The sequence below is a fragment of the Rhinolophus sinicus genome, chromosome 17 (assembly GCF_057876585.1).
Source record: "Rhinolophus sinicus isolate RSI-liver-muscle chromosome 17, RSI-T2T, whole genome shotgun sequence".
In the NCBI taxonomy this organism is placed as follows: Eukaryota; Metazoa; Chordata; class Mammalia; order Chiroptera; family Rhinolophidae; genus Rhinolophus; species Rhinolophus sinicus.
Window position 1 is genome coordinate 52,002,807 of NC_142517.1, and position 19,524 is coordinate 52,022,330.

A 19,524-nucleotide genomic window follows, 5' to 3' on the forward strand; every position below is an offset into this window, starting at 1 on the left:
AGGTAGAGGCCTGGATTCTACTTGAAGTTTGAACCACAGATGAGGACACAGCCTCTAGACTTGGTTTAAGTGGCGTACATCATAAAGAAAACAGGTCACGTTGGAATAGGGGAGAGAGCAGGGAAGGAAAGGTAGAAAGGACCAGTTCCGTTTTTTTCATTCGTCCTTTGTTATTTGTTTTGGTTCTTTAATATAGACTAGGAAATAAACTATAGCTAAGTAAGTGGTTGTCATTTGATTTATCACGTGACTCTGAATATTCTAGGAAAAAAAGGAAACATTTCTTAGGAAAGCCTCTAATGAGGCATGAACAGAATTCTGAAGTAGAGGAAGGTGTTTTAAGTTGAGGTCAGAATAGTGAGGCTTGAGAGAGCATCATTCCTTGCCTCCTTTAGACTTTTTTTAGTCTTTACCTAGGGAAGTAACAGTCTTTTCAAAGCAGTCTGTGAATTTGTATTCCTGAAATTGAAGGGAGACGTGCTTGTTGTCATGGGGATTTACATTCATTCCCGATTAAAGTGCTCAATAGCTTTCTGATAGGGCCCCGTACTCACTTTTTATCAATGGCATCCTTTTTCATAAAAAAAAAAAAAAAAAAAGGAATTCCTGCTGGGAGTGTTGTTAATGTAAATTGTCTGTGCACTGCTTAAAATATATGTGATTCGTACCATGTGTTTGTTCCCATATCGACACTAAGTCCCAAGATACAATTACCCCTGCCCACTCTCTCCTTCGTCATGGGGACGGTGTTTATCCTTTAGATATCTGTACCTTGGATACCAGCCAAGCTCCTTCCATGCCAAGCATTTGTACACCTGCATAGTCTGACCACAGCTGACCCTTTGAGTCCGATCTTCCTTTATTTTCACCTAAAAGAACACTGGTTATTTGCCAAGTGTTCGTGCACTTCGCAGTGCTCCTCCCATCTCTTTATGTTCAAGTGGTAAATAGCTCAAGTATTTGTTTCCACCCAAGGTTTTCTCAATGCTCACTGCATTCATGCAGCTGTCTCTGATTTTTCTATTCTATTTAGCTTCTCTCTCTCTCTCTCTCTCTCTCTCTCTCTCTCTCTCTCTCTCTCTCTCTCTCTGCTCTAGCATCTGTGTTTCATATACTTTAATATTTACCTACCTGTATTCAACCTTATAATATGGGTGTTTGCAGAGAAACTAACCTCTGTAATATAATTGTAAGCACTTACAGAGAGAAAACTACCAATTCTCCTCCCCTCCCTCCCTTTTCCCCTCCCTTTCACCCTTTCTTTTCCCTCCCTTTCTCCTTCCTTCCTTCCTTCCTTCCTTCCTTCCTTCCTTCCTTCCTTCCTTCCTTCCTTCCTTCCTTCCTAATAATTCCTGTCCTTCATATCAATGTGTCCTGAATGTTTGATGAATATTTATGGAAAAGTGAATGAAAACTGCTAGATGGGGAACCAGAAGTCAGAAGAGAGGATTAGAGCTTGGATTTTAAATGTAGTTACATCCATGATCTAATTCATGGTAAACTGACTGGCATGTATAATCTCAGTTGGAGGTTGAAGGCAAGATCTTTCCCCTTTGCATTTCCAGCCCAGCATCACGGAAAGTTCAAGAGCCAGAGCTTTGCAAGACAATATCTGAGGCCCAGATTCCAGTTCTTCCATTTACTACCTGAGTGACTTGGACAAGTCTCTTTTTCTTTGACCCTTAGTATCCTCTTTTGTAAAATAGGCATAATAATACATACTGATCTCTATGATTGCTGGGAATTTAATGAGATAATATTTAAGAAAGTGCTTTTCTAAACTAATCACTTCTCTGTTGATGATGGGAGTGCAAAGGAGGCTATGATTTTCTTTCCCCATGTTCCCAAAGGTTATTATGTCCCAGCCTGTGTACAGTAGACTGGGTAACTGGCCAGTCATGCTACCGGCTCACAGGATAGTTTCCAGAACTGTTTTGAAACAGCAATTTTGACCAAAGGAAAATGAGGAATAGATTTTGGATGATGATTATTAGGGAGCAGATGCATCTTTTGTTAAAAAATATGATTCCTGCCATTTTCGGTAATTCCTCCATATCTCTTCCTTTTTTAGACTTCGAGATAAGACTTGATGAGTTTTGTCTTTTCCCTTCCTGCCTGCTTACTAGCATGTTACTACTGTGTCCTATCTTTTTCCATTTTTCATTAATTGGCTAGTAACTCTCAAAGCAATATAACCGAATGCAGCTTCTTCTGTAAAGTTGTTATTAGTGACTCTGTTTTTGCAATGGGGATTTCAGGTTGTATCTTATTAGTATCTGCTCTATATCTTCTGTAATTTCAATTATCAAAGTAACACTTAAACTAAATAGAAACAGAGTACTTTGGTTCTAGTAAGTGGTTATAAGTGAATAAAATGTCATCACCCACTTAGAAAAACAAAACAAAAGAAAAGAAAACAAACACACAGGAGAACTTAAGCTATTTATAGTATTAGATAGGTTGCATTTATATGAATGTGTTTAGAAGAAAAGAACTATTAATCTGGAAGAAAACATAAAGATGAGTCTAAACACAAGCTTAGAAAGAGAAAGTGATTTGCTCAGGGTCAGCCTACTGAGTTATGGCAGAACGAGGACAAAATGCCCAATTTATCACTTCTCTACTCTCCTTGCCTACACATCCACCCTCATGTTTCCTGAAGAGAATTCTGTGGTCTCACTGGATAGGTAATACGTATCACTTTTCTGGATCAATATTTCTAAATATTCAGCCATCTTCTCACATTAACATACTTGGGAGATTTTTTAGGAGAAAATCACAATACGGTCTTTTACTTGAGAGTGAATTTTGAGTGGTAGGATGGGGACTAGAAAGCATTGATTTAGGTTTCCCTGACCCGTCTTTATCTGTTGGTTCTTTGACCATTAGTAAATCACTTAAACTTTCTGGTCTTTTGTTTCCTCCAATCATGGGATTGGAATAGATGCTAGCTACGACTCTTCCTATCACCAATGTCTGCCCACAAATGTAAGTGTCTCCACCTATTCTGACATTTCTATAGCACTTGTTTGCACCTCTGTTTCAGTACAGAATTCCAAACTGGCTGCAGGATGGACTCTACTCCTTACCCAATTCTGTTCATCTTGTTTCACCAGTTAGACCGGAAATCCCTTGGACAGCGCTTGTACTCTCCTTCCTAAAGTTTCCTCAACTGGAAGATGGGATGAGAGTAACTCTGTGCTTATTTCATTGGTTCTTAAGAAGACCAGTTGAACTAATGTATGAGTTATTGCTTTGGAGAAGATGTTTCACGGTGTAAGGTATTCAGGTTTTAGTCCTATTTCAGTCCCTTTAATGAATCCCAGATACCTAAGTCACTTCTTTGGGGGGATTTTATGACATCTTGAAATAAAATGTGGAATAGCTTCTAAAATTCCCCTTCCAGTTCTAATGTTTCATGAGCCCAAGTTACTTTTCCTGTACTAATCATCTATAATCTATTCACACTTGCTCAAACATTCTTTAAATTGCAAGTCCTGATTGATGGTGCTTATCGCATAGACTCCGAACCACAAGTGTTCAGAGACATTTTTCACCCCTTATCCATTTTGATGGCATGTCCGCTTTATAGTTTTCGCTGTTCACATGGAATATTTGACATGGGAACTGAATACTTTCTTTGTTTTTCAATGTTGGTAACATTTTGAGGATTCAAGAAAGGATTCAAGGGAAAAAAGTTTGAGGATGATGAGCCAATAAATATATAAAGTTAATACAAAATTTCTAAGTATTCAAACATTTACTTCTAGTTATTTCTATTACATTGCTGAGGAACGTGAGAAAGTTCTGAAATTTATTATGCTTCAACTCATCAGCCCTTCATTATCAAAATGTAAAATAACAAATCTGTGTTCCATGAGGTTTTAAAACAACATCAATAGCAAAAGTACTTGACATGGTCTATTTTATACGGTATGCTACAGTGGGAACCAAAAATATTTCAGTCAGTCTGTTTAATTCATAGTTTCAAACTATTATTGCCCTCCCTGAATAATGTTTCCTTAATGGGAAACCAAACTTGTTTCCTATACCTTTAAAAACTTCTATCACTTGTATAACTTTTTGTTAATTGTATTATGTAAAGCATTCCTGGGAAAGTTTTGGATGATCTGGATGATTTTATGGATATTTCAATTGGATATACCTCATTTACACACACACACACACACACACACACACACACACACACACACACACACACACACACCAGGACAGGCATTTGGTACAGTGCTTGCTGAACGGTGTGTGTGGACTGACTGGCAAGATGGCTCTTAAGGATGGCCATTTCTGTATCGATTGCTTGCCTAGAAAATCTGCAGCAGTAATTTTCAAACTATCTTTTATAGAAGCGCCTCGGGAGACATTGCTGGAGGCAATGGGGGGGACCCCGTGGGTGGAACCCTAGGCTCCCTCTGCTCGTCCTTGAACCAGAACAGCTCTGCTTTTATCTTTTAAATAATGGGGTTCTGTGTATGATTTGATTTTCCCCAGATAATTCTTCTGCTTAAAAATGTCTATTTTACTGTCAAATATTTAATCCTATTGTGGTTATCCTTATAGATCTTATTTTGTTGATAGATAGAGCATGTATGTATTTTTTCATGTTATTACATAGATATTTTTATGCAAATTGACCTTTATTTTTATTGTAAGGGGCTATTTTGATAGTACATTATCAATATAATTTTTATTTCATAAAGATTAGAATTTAGTAGAAATAATCCAATGAGTAGGTAAACACTACAAAGTGAAGGTTTCCTTTTTTCCTTTCTTCTTTTCTTTCTTTTTGCTTTCTTATATGAATACAATAGTGAACAATGAGGCTGCTTATGTGTACACAAGCACAGCCGACATTAACTATGTCCCTTCCCTTACTTCCAACTGAGTTGGCTTAAATTCTGACTTTTTCTAACTCGGGTGAGTTGGGTCTGGTTGCAAGTGGGCAGCAAAGATGGTGGCAGGCAAGTTGTGAAATGTCATTATAGACTCATTCAATATGGGAGCGTAAACAAACAAACAAAAAGGCAGACTTGAGAGGTTCATATCCGTCTTTCCATAGGTGTAAAAATTGAGATTCAGAAAGGAGAAGTGACTGCCTGATGGTGTCACGTGTAGAGCTGGCTTTCCACTGTGATCCCTCTGAATGAATGGATCTTGTGCTGGCTGCTTCAGTAAAGTGACTGTTCATCAGAGGCCCATCAAACTATCTCCATATAAAGGAGTTTATCTTAAGGGTCCGTGTGGATGAGCTCTGGCATCAGAAGACCCAGGGATGGGGCCATCTCTCTTTCCTCTCATTATGTTTTTCTCCCTTCCTTCCTCTCCCCCCTCTCTAATCCCCTCCTTCTCTATTATTTCCATGTCTGTTATTCTCCTCTCTCTAATATTTGGCTTCTTATATCCTTATATGTTTTGATTATTAATAATTAGCTATGAACATGATCCTTTTGGTTTATCGTGATTACAGTTTATCCTCTTGACAGTTTTGTTACATGTTCCTTAGTTCAGATTTAAATGAGAAGCAAGTTTATTTGCCTAGTTTATCTTTTTGTCATAGGCTAAAGTTTAAGTTCACCAGCCTCTTTATGGACCTTTGGTCATATGTCCAGCCTTTCTTCTATGGGTCACAGTGTATTTTTGTGGTGGAGTCACAGTGCCCAAAACATGGCTCTTTTGGCAACAAGCGCTGGTGGCAGGACTGTGTCCTTTAAATAGATGTGGGTTGGCCAAACATTACTAACTTTGGGTAAATGTGGTAGGGCTGAAAAGGATGAGAAAATAGAGAATGTGACGGAAAAATCTGAGGCATGTATCAAGCCTAGTGTTTAGGTTTTATCTTGATTTATTTTTTAAATTTTTAAAATTATATTTTATTTTTTTGTTTCAGGTATATTAGAGCCATGAAAAGCTCTCTTTGTCTCCTGTTGTTACCTCATTTTCTATTTATTCAATGCCATGCTCCCAGTTATCAAGCTATTATTCTACTTCAAATTGTAAACATCGTGCCTCTAGGTAGTTTGAATGCTACTGTGTTTGCTCCAAAGATGGCTTTTTGAGGCACCTTTCCCCACTGCTCTTAACCTGTGGGATACATGAGTCTTCTTACATGAGACTCAAGTTTTAACCTGGTTTTGCACATTAGCCATGTGTGATTGTATTTCTGTCAGCCATTAGATTATAAGCTCCTTAGGAAGGGAATTGTTTTGTTTTTAAATCTCTGTATCCTCTACATGGTTTTACAAAGAGTCTTAAAGAACATGATGTATTTGATACAAGGCAGGTGTAGACATAATATTATCCAGTAAACAGTAAATTGCTTGAGGTTGAGGGTCATGCCCTCTTTAGATTGCGTGCTACTTAGCACAAACTATTTCTTAGAACAGCATGAGGGAAGAGCCAACCATTCATACCAACCAACAAGAGTGGTTCCCTATGAACTTTTCTATCATAAAGAATTAGACAAAGATGAGTCAGTTATCATATCAGCTAGGTTATCAGTAATGTCTTCATGGAGGAAAGTGAATTTGATATGATAGGTAAGTGTGTTTTGGGAAAGGTAAGCCCTTCAGCTAAATGAGTGGAAAAGAGAGTGCACAAGTCAACATAAACTAAAACATTTTTGTCATCCAACATATTAAGTCTCATTAAATAAAGTGACATTTCTACTAGGTAAAATAGGTCACATTTTCTAGAATTCTCACTACCAAATGCTTCCTGTCACACTGATTACGTGAATTCCTGAATCGGTGTAACGAGGGTGCTCACATTATTAGATAGCATGGGGGGTTATAGTAAGTAACAATGCTGCTGTTTCCTCTTTATTTCTTTATTTTTAATCCAGAGCTCCTCTCTCACCTATTATTTGAATTGTCTATTGGTATTAATGTCACATAACAGAGGTTGTTTTTAAGCTAAAACTTTGTAAATTCACTTCTGTTTACACATACATGCACACACATACACACACACACACACACCTGCCCTTTTAAATGTTCATTGTATTATAAATCTACTTAGAGCAGTGGTTCTTTAAGTGTAATCCTCAGACCAGCTCTATCAGCATTCCCTGGGAACTTAAAATATAAGTTCTTGGGTCTCATCCCAGATCTCTAGATCTAGAAAATGAGAAACTCTGGGTGCGGTCCAGTAATCTGTGTTTCAACAAGCTCTCTAGGGGGTTCTGTGTAGGCTAAAGTTTCAGAACCACTGGGTCTAGAATTCTGTTCTTCACAGTTAATTTCCAGCACCATTGCATGTGTTAATTTCCAGCACTATTGCAGGACCCCCGTCTATCGGAAGTCCCCAGCAACTGATTTTCACTTTCAGTCAAAATATTTTTCGAAGTTATGGACTCACTGACTATGTCAGCCAAAGCATTTATTTTGATACTGTGGTCAAAGCAATAATTGAGTAGCTAACATTGAATACTTCAGAGGTGAACGGTACCTGACATGTATGAACTCGGTTAATCCTTACAACAACTGCATGAGGAAATGAGACCCAGAACACTTTGGGTAAATGGCTTAAGGTCACAGAACTGGTGAGTGGCAGATCAAACCCCTGCCGTCTGACTCCAGAGCCTTTACCTCTACACTTTTTGTGTTAAACGTGCTTTGGGTGAAAAATTTCATAAAAATGACCACAAACAAAGGAATCCATTGACTGTGTCCTTAGCTTCATCAAAGATAAAAAGATGATAGATAAATGATAAGTGGATACAGTTTGTTGTTTATAGATAATATAGCTTTTTTGGTATCCTTTTTACTATCACCAACATTTGGTTAGTTGGTTGGTTGGTTGGTTGGTTGGTTGGTTTTGTTTTTACTGATATTAGAAAAAGGGAATAATGAACTTTACGGACCATAAAAGAAAATAAAAATGAAGTGAAATTCATACTGTATTTTTAATGGTTAAGTAACACCATTGAAAAAACCATCAAATTTGTATGTGGAAAGTGTATACTGTTTGGGGGTAGTAACCGTCTAGGTTCCCGTAAGGTGAAATCCTTTTATACTCCAAAGCAATCAGGGAAAGCTTTTCTTCTCATGAATCAAAATGAAGCCTACACTTAGGTAGTGACTGGCAGTCACCTGGTGTTACACTGAGGAAATTATTGAGCTTTGTGAAACAAGATTTAAAAATCAAGGATTTAGTCCTTCAAGTTTTCACTCTGATTGTTTGCTTTCTCACTCAGGTATGTTTCAAGCAGTCACATACAAATCTTATCTCTTTAAGTCCCCCTACAGTGCTGTGTCAGTGTGATTGCTTGCCCTCACCAAAGATTCTGGGGGTTGTTGATGTTGAGGTCTGGCTCATGCATATTTTGAGTGTGACACTAGGTATTGTCTCTAATTCTAGGGTGCGAGCTTCCTAGGACAGAGATTGGTTATAATTAATTAGATTATTCCTCTTGACTGTTTTTCTTAATAACCAGATTTTGTCATGAGGTTCCTGATGTTTTTTCATAGCAGAGGACTTTGCAGTTAGTCCTATTTCCCTACCTCAAAATGGAAATGAATTCTTAGCAAATAAATTGTTATTATGCTAAGCAGGATCCATTTATTTCCATTCATTAATAGTGAGTACTCTCACCGTTTTGCAATCACCAGTGCCATAATCAATTCAGGCAAGGATCATCTGTGAATGCTAAAACCATTGGGTGAAAGTTTCTTGGTGAGCAGAATACCAGCAGAGTCTCACAGATAATTCGTTGATTTAAAAGGAAAGGGGACACTTTTCCAATGGAGAAATCCGGTGGATTCTACCTTGATTGAGCAATCACACTGGACATCACTAAACTGGGCCAAAATGACATCATGAGCTTCCTGATGTGATGCAGTGGGAAGGGCACAGCATCATGCATTGTGATGTCCCTGCCAAACTTATTTAATCTCAAACTGATCATCAGACAGAAGCAGACTGTTGAACTTTTTATAAGATACTTGGCCTAATTTTTTTTTTTTTAAAGTCAGTTTCATGAAAGACACAAATAGGTGGGGCATCTGTTCTAAATTAAAATAGACTAAAAAGACATGTCATGTCAATGTGTGATCTTTGATTTGATTCTGGACAGGAATTAACAACAATAAATAAAAGGACATTACTGAGACTGCTGGTGAAATAGAAGCATGTGTGAATATGAGATAATACCGCACCTATGTTCAATTTCTTGGATGTGATAATGGTATTGAAACATTAGGTGTTCTTAGGAGACACAAGCTGAAGTACGTGGAGGGGAGTTTGGTGCAACTTCTTTCAAATGGTTTAAATGCAATAAGAAACAGAATCTATATAACTTTTAATATATTGACAAAAGGTACATTTTGCTATTGTCAAACCTTAGCACTTATCTTTTCATTTTTGTTTTGTTTTGCTTTGTTTTTCTTTAGCATCTGAGTCAGGGTTGGAAAATATCTTAAAGTCTTCTCTCTCCTGCTGCTTCATTCAAATCTACTTGTTTCTTTTATTGAAGGGTAGTTATTGTTCTAATTTTACCACATTTTATGAACATTTTATATATAAGCTGTAGAATTTGCCCATAGCCTTAAAAATTTGAACAAACTCATCTGCATCATCATTCCTATCTTTTATTTGTTATTATTATGAGAGACAGAGACAGAGAGAGAGAGACAGAGAGAGAGTGAAAGAGAGAGAGAGAGAGAGAGCGAGCGAAAGAGAGAGAGAGAGAGAGAGAGAGAGAGAGAGAGAGAGAGAGAGAGAGAGAGAAAGAGAGAGATTGCAGAAGTGTGGCAAAATGTTGGCCATTGTTGACTCTGGTTGAACTCTGGTTTGTGGGTGGAGTTCATTCTACTATTTTTTCAACTTTTCTGTGAGTTTAATTTCTTTTGAAATAAAATATTTGGATATAACAAATGTATAAGTAAACATAAATGTATACTTTGTCATAACTCAATACTACTGTTTCTTCTTGTCTATCACCTGTAGTTAGCGTATTAGCAATATATGGACTAAAGTATGACCCATCCAAAGTCAGACTCTTGGAAATGGCATCCCAGGCTGTGCATTTTGGTTCTGGGCTCTATTTTGAAGTCTATTCCTATATATTTACATTGGAGGAGTCATCACCCTGTAATTCTACTAGTGGCACTAAGAATGATGATTTTCCAAGTTACAAGACCCAGTTGTACTTTGGTGAGGTTTTATTATATACATATTTATTGAATTGATGAAAATAAATATATTATTGAAATTAATATCTTATGAATGGATTGTTCCTGTGGGTTTTGTAGCTGTTAGTAAAATGACACGGTCACTGGACCCCTTTTGTATCTCGCTTCTCATCCTCTCACTCCACCTTCATGCATCAGCCATTTGCTACAGCAGCTGTCTCTGCATAGGTATGACCTGGGGGCACCTTGCCTCATCTGCAATACTTTCCTCTCATTTTCTGTCCGAGGGCTTGTCTGTCACCAATCTACTTCTTGGGACAAGTTATGTCAGACTTTATAACCCCATAAGCAACTCTAAACCAATGGGGAACTGGAGCCTGGACATAGATGTTCTTTTTTTTCACCCTAAGGTGGGACGATGTGAGGCATATTTCACAGGACTCCTCAGAGGACTTTCAGGAGAATGGAGCGCTAATTGCCTGTGCTGCTGACCGTCCCAATACAGAACCTCTGAATTGGCTTTCCTCTTTCCCTGCTTAACTCTTCCCGTCCTTCAGTACCGTTTTTTGGGACCTACATGCAAGCATTTGTCTCTGGCTTTGTTTTATTGCGGAACCTGGACTAAGACAATGGCATCTGTCTAGTTACAGTTGAAGAATATGAGAATTGTTATTATTACAATGACTACTTTGTAGGAGGTTGTGTGGTATCTAGAAAAAGCATTAGGCAAAGCGTCAGGAGAATCTTCCTTTTTGGTAGTTGGCCTCTGGAAGGTTATTTAACCATCAGGTCACTGGCGAAGGTACAGTGATAAGCAGTAAAGGAGAAGACATGTTGGTAAGTGTGCAGGATTGTGTTGGCTGGTTATAGGACTGTGGCCTCTGGTATCTAGTGTAAAGTGTTGAGAGTAGTAGGGCAGTTGCTGAATCTAGAGGTGCTGAGACAGTAGATGAGCGTACCAAGAGAAGGGTTGGTGGGGGGCCTTGGGCAGGAATTAACTTATTTGAGCTAAGACTTAAAATAGAGATCCTATAGTGAGAAACAGGCCTATTATAATTAATGACAGGGATTAAAATGTAAGAGCAAAGCTCTAATCAGAAGTTCACATAGGACAACATGGGGGCTTTTGGTGGAAAATCCCACCGCAGTGGCTGGAATTTATTAAATTGCAGCAACCTAATATGAGAAACTGAAAATGGGGAGTAGTCCCAACTCAGAGGGATTGCAGAATAAGGAGGCTGATACCAGGTGATGTCTTGCATGCACAGGCTAGTTGCATGCTATAATTACTTGTTTCATTATACAGTGCAGGTAATTCTGTGACTTTTGAGTCTCTGTGGTTAGATATCCCAGTGACTTAGGGCATGGACAGTTGATGTACTTTCTGCTAGAGTACAGATGTTGTAGAGCTTATTAAATCCTGTCTCTTTACTGATACCCCCAGGAAACACTTAATGAATGATATTCCCCTTAAAAATAATAATAATTAACAATAGCTGTATTATTCATATTAATTTATAGTTACTGGTTGCTGTAATTAATGCTATTTATGAAGATCATCATAATTATGGCACTTTACAATTTACAAAGTATTTTCCCCATCTTTTTTTTTTTTTTTTTTTTTTTTAAACTGAATCTTTTAACATCTCCCTGGCTTAGGTAGGGCAGGTGATGTTCTTCTTGTTTTATAGAGGGAGGCAACTATGGTCCAGGAAAGAATTTAACTGGACTCCAATCCACCACCCTTACCAGTATATTGTGCTGTCTATGAGTATATGGAAAAACATTTATCAAATTCACAATTATTATAATGTTTTATATTTACGCATAACAGATATGTGTTTAAGAGATGGTTCTCTAGATGATACCACAGTATTTAATAGTTATCAATACTCAGTGGGTTAAAGATGAGCTCACCTCTAATAGAGGGATTAGCATTTTCAAAATATCTGCTCCCTGGACAAAGACCCACTGGCCTTACAGGGTTTGGTTAAACTGGAAATTAAGACTCTAAAAAAACATAACCAAGCTTTCATTTCAGTTTTGGTTGTTGTTATTGTTGTTATTTTCATTTTGGGCTGTGGTAAGAGCTGATGAAAAAACTAATTTTTTACAAGGGCGATGCTCAAATTTGGGCCATTCAGTATGAAATACACAGACACACACAGGTGTGCACAGACATGCACTCCGAGCCCTTTGGTTTCCTGTCTATACCATAATATGTACTCTCTGTATTAGAGCATCCACTGTTCTTATTGTACCTTTAGTTATTTTTACCCCAAAGATGTTAATCGGAGAAAGGTTACTGGCTGGACCTATGGTAGAGTCTGTCGTTTTTCTTTGCTTTTTTAAAGTAAATTTTTATTTACTTAAAATATTTATTGCACATTTCCATGGATCAGGTCCTCAGCAAGGTCCTGGGGAATCAGTGAGAAGCAGAACAAAGTCCTTCCCCTCATGAAGCTTGCATTTTCCTGGGGGAGACTGATGACAGACAAATATACCTAAGATAATGTTAGATGGCGAGAGACACTATGAGAAAAATAAACAAAACATGTGAAGGGATAGAGTGCGGTGAGGAGTCATGCAAATACATCCAGGAGGAGAAAATGATGTGAAGGCTGCTTTAGATGATGTGATAAATGGCTCACAAAGCAGGATGCCAGCTGCCTCTGGGGCAGGCAGCGATCGTTGGGTTTGGCTCAAGGGGCTGGTCCGCAGCTTCAGAGAGGTTGGTGTTATCTGTGTGCCTGGACAGGTCAGGTCCAGAGGGATTATACTCATGCTGGCTGAATTCACAAGAGACTGACTGATGTGTCATATCCCCTTAGGGCTTTTTGATGCAGAGATTTAAATAACTAAATTCAGGGAATTTGGTTTGGTGAGCAAACTAAGAGGGGAGGAGAACGAGTGGTCTTAAAAGGCAATTCCAGAATGTGACTGTTGCCTGATGCAGCATATTCACTAAAAAGATACATTTACTTAGAGAATTGCAAGGTTTAATGGTAGTTTTTCAGTATATCCTATCTTTTGTTGTTGCTGAGGATATTCTGGTTTCTTGGCTAATGCTTTTTCTAAACTTTCCCAGGAACTATCCTGATATTTAACTTCCTTAGACGAGTTCAATAGAATTGATTAGATTATACTAACTTAACATTATTTCATTTCCATTGGGTCTTATTACAGATGCACTTTGGTTTCTTGATGGGGTCTTAAGGGACACCCCCATTATAATCCACGGCCATTATTACCTTGTCACCTTAAAAGATTAATTCACCCTGCTTTCAAATCTTAGGGCCGCCTCACTTTATATGTCCTTGCCTTTAGCTCTAGGCATACTGTTTGCTTGTTTTCCTGAGCCTGCCCACAGTGCCTGCTGGGAACGTCCTTGTAGCAGTGTTATTGTCTTCTATTCAGCCTTCATGGGTTCTAAGTGCAGGTTGAAGTAGGTGCTTCTGATAATGTGGGACACTGCCATATGAAATCCATATAGCAGTACAACAGTGACCATAGAACAGTGACCATTGTTCGTGCCTCTGCAACCTCTTAGCCAGAAACCTTTGCTATTTTTCTGCATCTAGTTAATCATGTAGGCTCATTGCTTGGGACTTGCCATCTCTCTCTCAGAGACACCTGCTATCCACTGATTCCCTCTGTAATTCCTCTTTCTGGACTCTAAGACTCCCACCTTTGCCCCTTCCTGCTCCAACTAAAATGTCTTCATTTTAAGCAGTGGTTTCTGAACACCAAGAACTTGCAACATCTTCCCAGTCGGATCTGCTCCTTGAGTACAGGATAGAGACATTTATTTCCTTTTACTTTTATACTCATCAAAAAATAACTGTGTGACCTTAGGAAAATCACTTTATACCGCTCAGTTTTCTTATTTGTCAAAACAGGATAATCCTACTCCAGACCACGTCCCTGAGATTTTGTAAGAGAAAAATAAAAAGGTGCAGAAAAGCTTAGACAAGGCCACACTGGAACTTGAGAAATTTGAACTTAGACTCATATCAATGGAAACTGAAAATTTCCCTTTTTAACCTGTCTGTGTTGCTTCTGGCAGGGAAATCCTGGAGGCAAGACCCTTGAGGAGAGACGCTCTAGCCTGGATGCTGAGATTGACTCCTTGACCAGCATCTTAGCTGACCTTGAGTGCAGCTCCCCCTACAAGCCCCGGGCTCCACAGGTAAGAGCTGTCCAGAAGTGTGTCCACACTGCCAGTTACAGCAAGTCTACAATTATGTGAAACAACACGCTGCTGCTTATAGCCTTTCCTTTTTTTTTAATCTTTTCAGAGTCAACGGTCTAAGTGGTCTTTTTATTTAATATTAACGTGTTACTTAACAGACAGAAACTTCTGATTTCATTAGATGTTCTTTAAAATACTACAACAACATTATACGAAAAGGTTATGAAAATTAAATCACTTCTTATTCCATTGCCCTGTACTTTTTCTGGCTTTGCATACATGGGTATTTTGTTGCATGTGGTTAGTCTTCACAGGCAGGATTTAGCTTGGCTATGTTGAAATTAAGGTGAGGGCTACCTCTTCTGTAAAGAAATTCCTTTGTTGGATATGTAAAGTGGCTTCCATTTTTTGTTGTTGCTGTAGGCAATGCTAAGAGGGCCACGTTTATGCCTATTTTCTTTGGAGCTATTTCCCTTCCTCAGATGCGTAAGAGTGGGATTTCTACATTGCGGAGTATGGCCACTTTTTTTTTTTTTTTCCCCACTTTTCTTTCCAAAGGTTGTGAATAGCATATACAGGCAGTTTGAAGATAACAGTTTCTCTTCAATCTCACGGGAATTTGGTGATAGAAATTTAATTTGTTTTTTTTTTTAAGTGCAAATGGTACCTTGTTATTTCTTTGATTACTTTGGATCTTTGCTATTTTTCTGCATCTTAGTTTATTATCTGCATTTCAGAAGCTGATCTTCCATTGCTAGTGGTCATTCCCTGTCTCTCTCAGGTCTTCAGAAGATAATGGCACATCGATTTCAGGACTTCTGGGTCCTCAGAAGACAGCCATCAGAACTCTAGATGCAAACATTGGACTAGCACTGTTGTCACTGTGTTTGGTTTTTGTGAGATGTTTGCTTGACTAAATGACAGTGCATACAGCACTCTCAGTTTCTCTCCAGTTCTTGAATAGTTGCTCCTATATTCATGATGGTTCCTTTCACAAATTAAAAACTAGTCCGGCTTCTCTGCTATCTGTCATTTCAACACTGAACTGCACATAAGGTGTCAGTTGTTTCCTCTTTAGACATAGCCCCATTGCCTTTCTAGACACAAAATGGGACTGTCAGTTCTGAGGGGGCATATGATAAAACACACAAGAACTTAGCTCTTCCTTAACTATCTTCTCTCTCAGACTTGCCAGACCTGTTGGTAGTGGAAATGCTCTTCCTTTCTGTAAACATGTACTAAACTGCAAGCATGGAGCAGGCACTTAGTTTTTTTGGAGAAACTGTTAGGACAAGACGAGTGGATGGTTGAAAGGGGAAAGAAATGAACCAAGTTTTCATATTTCAGAACCTATTATATTAGTTAAACTATGGCAGATATTGTAGAAGCATCAGGAAGAGAGTGATATATACTTTTAAAAGTGGCAGAATCTGAGAAGATTTATCAGATTTGTGTGTCTCAGTGGAGGGAAAGGTGGAAGAGTAATGATGGAGACAATGATGGACAACAACCTAAGTCCTAGGGGAGGAAGGTCTAGGTTATGGACACGGCGATCGAAGGCTTAAAGTGGCTGTAGCACTGGGAGGTTTCCTACTGAAAACCTGGGAACACGTTTGAATGCTAGATTAAGATTTTGGCCTGTCTTTTATAGGTAATGGGGAAAGTGAAGGTTCCCATTCAGGGGAAAGTTAAATATTGTTCTGAGAAAATAAGTTAGGAAATGAGACCAACTCTGGAAGGATGCAGGAGAATGGGCCCGGGTCTGAGAAATATTCTCCAGCAAGCCTTGCTTATTTCCTAGTTTCTGACCATTGTTTGATGTTCAGCATTTTTCCTATTCTACTCAAGCAAATGCCTCCAGCCCCGTTTCCCAGGATAGTGAGGCCACTGACTTTGCCACTGGACTCATCCATCCATGTCCCCACTCTTTTTTAAAATAGGGGTTTTGCTTAAGCTTTTTATTTCCTCCTCAATTCTTATGCCCAAATATATATGGGGAGATTCTGCTTAGAGGTTTTTGTTTAATATAGCCTTTGTTTCTTAAGACTGTGGTATATATGCCTTCCATAAACCACTGCATTTTAATGGGTTTATTCAGTAGCTACATTTTTATTTGAACAATCTTATTATATACACAAACTCATAATCACTGACCTTTGGACAGTGTTTTACTGATTGTAAAACACTTTTACATATGCTCTCACTTGAGTAAGACACTCGTGGAGGATGTGTTTATTTTGTGGCTAAGGAAACTAAGACTTAGCAGATAAGTGACTTACTTTTAGACATAGGACTATAGTGTGAGCACAGCTGGGCTCTGAATTTAGACCCATGTTTGATTTTAAGTTCTAGAACCAAACTGAGGATGTCAGGATTTTTTAAAAATTATTTTACTGATAACAAAACTATGAAATCAGTCATCTGAGTAACAGTGTCCCTTGAATATGCTTTCTCATAAAAATAAAAAACATTCAGAAGGTCAAAAATATTCATAATGGTAACCTTTAAGTAGAATAAGTTGAGAATTAAGGTAAAATCTACTTTCAATGAGCCCGTCCCATTCAGAAATTAAAGAATGATCCTCCCTAACTTTTTTTTTTATTATTATTCCAGTTTAGGAAAACAAGAGTTAATTGGGAGATGCAACTCATTCTTCTGAATTCTCTTCACTGTGGTGGAACTGAGTTAGATGTGTTAGTATTCCTTGGTTACCATAATTACATTTTGTGAGAACAATAATCACACACTTAAAATATTAAAACTATGTTCCAAGAGAAGATGATGTCTGCAATAGACAGTGTTGCGTTGTAATTAAAAGGTACTTGAGAAGTCTTAGAAATGTAGACTGTTAATGTCCAACTCTGATATTTCCATTTCTGATCCAAAGCAAATTGCAAAACCTGTTGAGCCACCTGACTACTAAAAGTAGGCTAGTAGGTCTGATTTCTCATTCTTCAAGCATGTGTTGTGTGCTTTCCCAAACCTATCTCTGCATCGCCTTTGTAAGGCTGCTTTGGCTCATGAATCTAGGGGAAAATAATATATGTGGAATGTTTGTGCAGTTAGATTTCCAAAGGAGCTCACATAGTAACTTTGAAAAAAAATGTCTGAGCACTTGAAAATAGATTTTATGGAGCATTTCCCTCCTTTTTCCAAAGAAGCATTTTCTATTCTCAGATTTCCCAACCTTAGATCTGTTCACTTATTTATTCATATTTTTATTTGAGAAATGTGGCTTCATTCTACATTTTCATTCGCTCACCTAACATTCATTGATATCCTACTATGGATCAAACATCAGAAATATAAAGATTAGTATCAACATGTCTTTGCTCTAGAGTAATTCGTAGTCTTACCAAGGAGACAAGCATACAGACGATTTTAAAGGCCACAGAAGAAGGGCTTCAGTTGGCTACTTTATCATGTGATTCAACACATATTGAAATTATTGGAAAAATCAAAACTAAGAATATCGACATTTTGCTTTATACCTTTCTAGGGAAGTGTCAGGGAGGACTGCACAGAGCCAAGAGCATTTGAGTTACTTGGCTGCCTATGTCATGGAAAGGCATGGGACTCGAGGTGGGACAATAACAGTAATGAGAAAGTCAAGCCATGTGGAAAGTGAATGCCTTGTTTAAAGAACAAGTTTGCTCAAATGCAATGTAGGGTATATGGAGTGCAAAGGGGATAGGCAGATGAAACTACATTCACTTAGTACCGAAATAGCCCTCTTGATGCCCAAGATCGCTAATAATACAAGGAGGAATTTAGGGGAGATGGTGTTTCTACTTACAGTGGGTTTGGAGGTAACTCCTTCAGCAAATTTTAAATAAGATGTAAAACTGTACATCTGTAGCCCTGCACAGAGGTATGCAATTAAACTAGCTTGGTGTTTGGAGCTGAAATTTCTAACTATTTTAAAATATGTGTGTTAGGGAATAGAGTGAGAAGAACAGTTGTGAGAATTCGGAGGAGGCGGGACGATCATGGAGTATCAGGGCTAGCTGGGCCTTTGAGGTCGTGTGGCCAGACTCTTACTGTACAGAAGGAAAGACTTTGTTGAGAGAGGGAAAGAGCACTCCTCAGTGAGGCCCAGTTAGAGGCAGGATGAATGATTCTTTCTCTTTGTCCTGAAACATGACATAATGGTTTCCTGGGAATGATAACAGCAATCAAGGGATAGTTTGGTTTCCTTTCGTTTTTAAAATAGTTTATTCCAAAATTCCTCCCTTTGGTGATATTTTCTCTAAAATATGTCTTGGAAACATAACAAAGGAGTAGATAAATAAAAAACATAACTCAAAGATATATAGAAAATTTATGACTGTTATTGGATATCTAGACCCCACCCCTCTGGCCTCATTTGTAGCAGTGCAGCTTATGCTCTTTGGAAGAGCTACACAAGAGGTCATATTGAAATTCTCTTGATTTCTTAGAAGACAAAAGATAAATCATGGACTTACATATCTTCTCCTCCTCCTCCTCCAAGCCAGGGCTAGAGTTCTGGTCTTCTAATTCCTAGTAAAATCTACCTTTTCTTCCCTGTGGTAATTTTGGTAGAGTTGGAGCTGGTGCATAGGTGATTTGGAAGAACTTTCGGATATTTTGTATGAATATTTCTTGGTAACTGGGGATTTATAAATTTTTTAATCAAGTTGCTTTTCAATTGATCAAATGCAGTTTCACTATCCTCACGTAGACTAGTATGAAAAAATTTGGAGAGATGTTGAAGATAAGGATTGGGTTGGGTATAGTTTAATATCTTAGGCTCCAAGTCTGCCAATAAGAATACTGTTTTCTCAATTCCATGTGGTCGCCTTTCTAAAAGGAGCTCCGTTTGTGTGAACTGTATATATCACCAGCCTGAGCTTCCTTTTCTTTATTTCTAAAATGGGCATGAGAACTACAATTATTCCCCCTTGCGGAGATACCGTATTGTTCTAGAGTTACAAGGAGTAAGCTGTTGGCTCCAAGCGATAATTCACTCAGTCCAGGCCTTCCCACTTCATCTGGGGATTGTTAGCTTGTGTCTGGAGCTTGCTTTACAGCGTCAGATCTTTGTAGGCTTGGGGCTTGTCCTTTCTGAATGCTGGTTACCCTGTAAATGCTGTATTGATCTTCCTCATTTAAAGCATTTAAAAAGTATTGTAATTTTTTCGTTTGAAAACTGAGTTACAT

At 38.2% G+C, this 19,524-nt stretch overlaps 1 protein-coding gene across 14 annotated transcripts in view; it reads left to right on the plus strand.

Annotated features, from left to right (window-relative positions):
* The window catches only part of LPP (LIM domain containing preferred translocation partner in lipoma), a 652,405-nt gene that overhangs the window by 297,749 nt on the left and 335,132 nt on the right, over positions 1-19,524 (plus strand). For all 14 annotated transcript variants that reach the window (XM_019752112.3, XM_019752114.3, XM_019752117.3 and 11 more), the window contains one exon: positions 14,218-14,340. In XM_019752112.3, the coding sequence (XP_019607671.3) occupies positions 14,218-14,340 (123 nt within the window). The remainder of the gene's footprint in view (positions 1-14,217; positions 14,341-19,524) is intronic.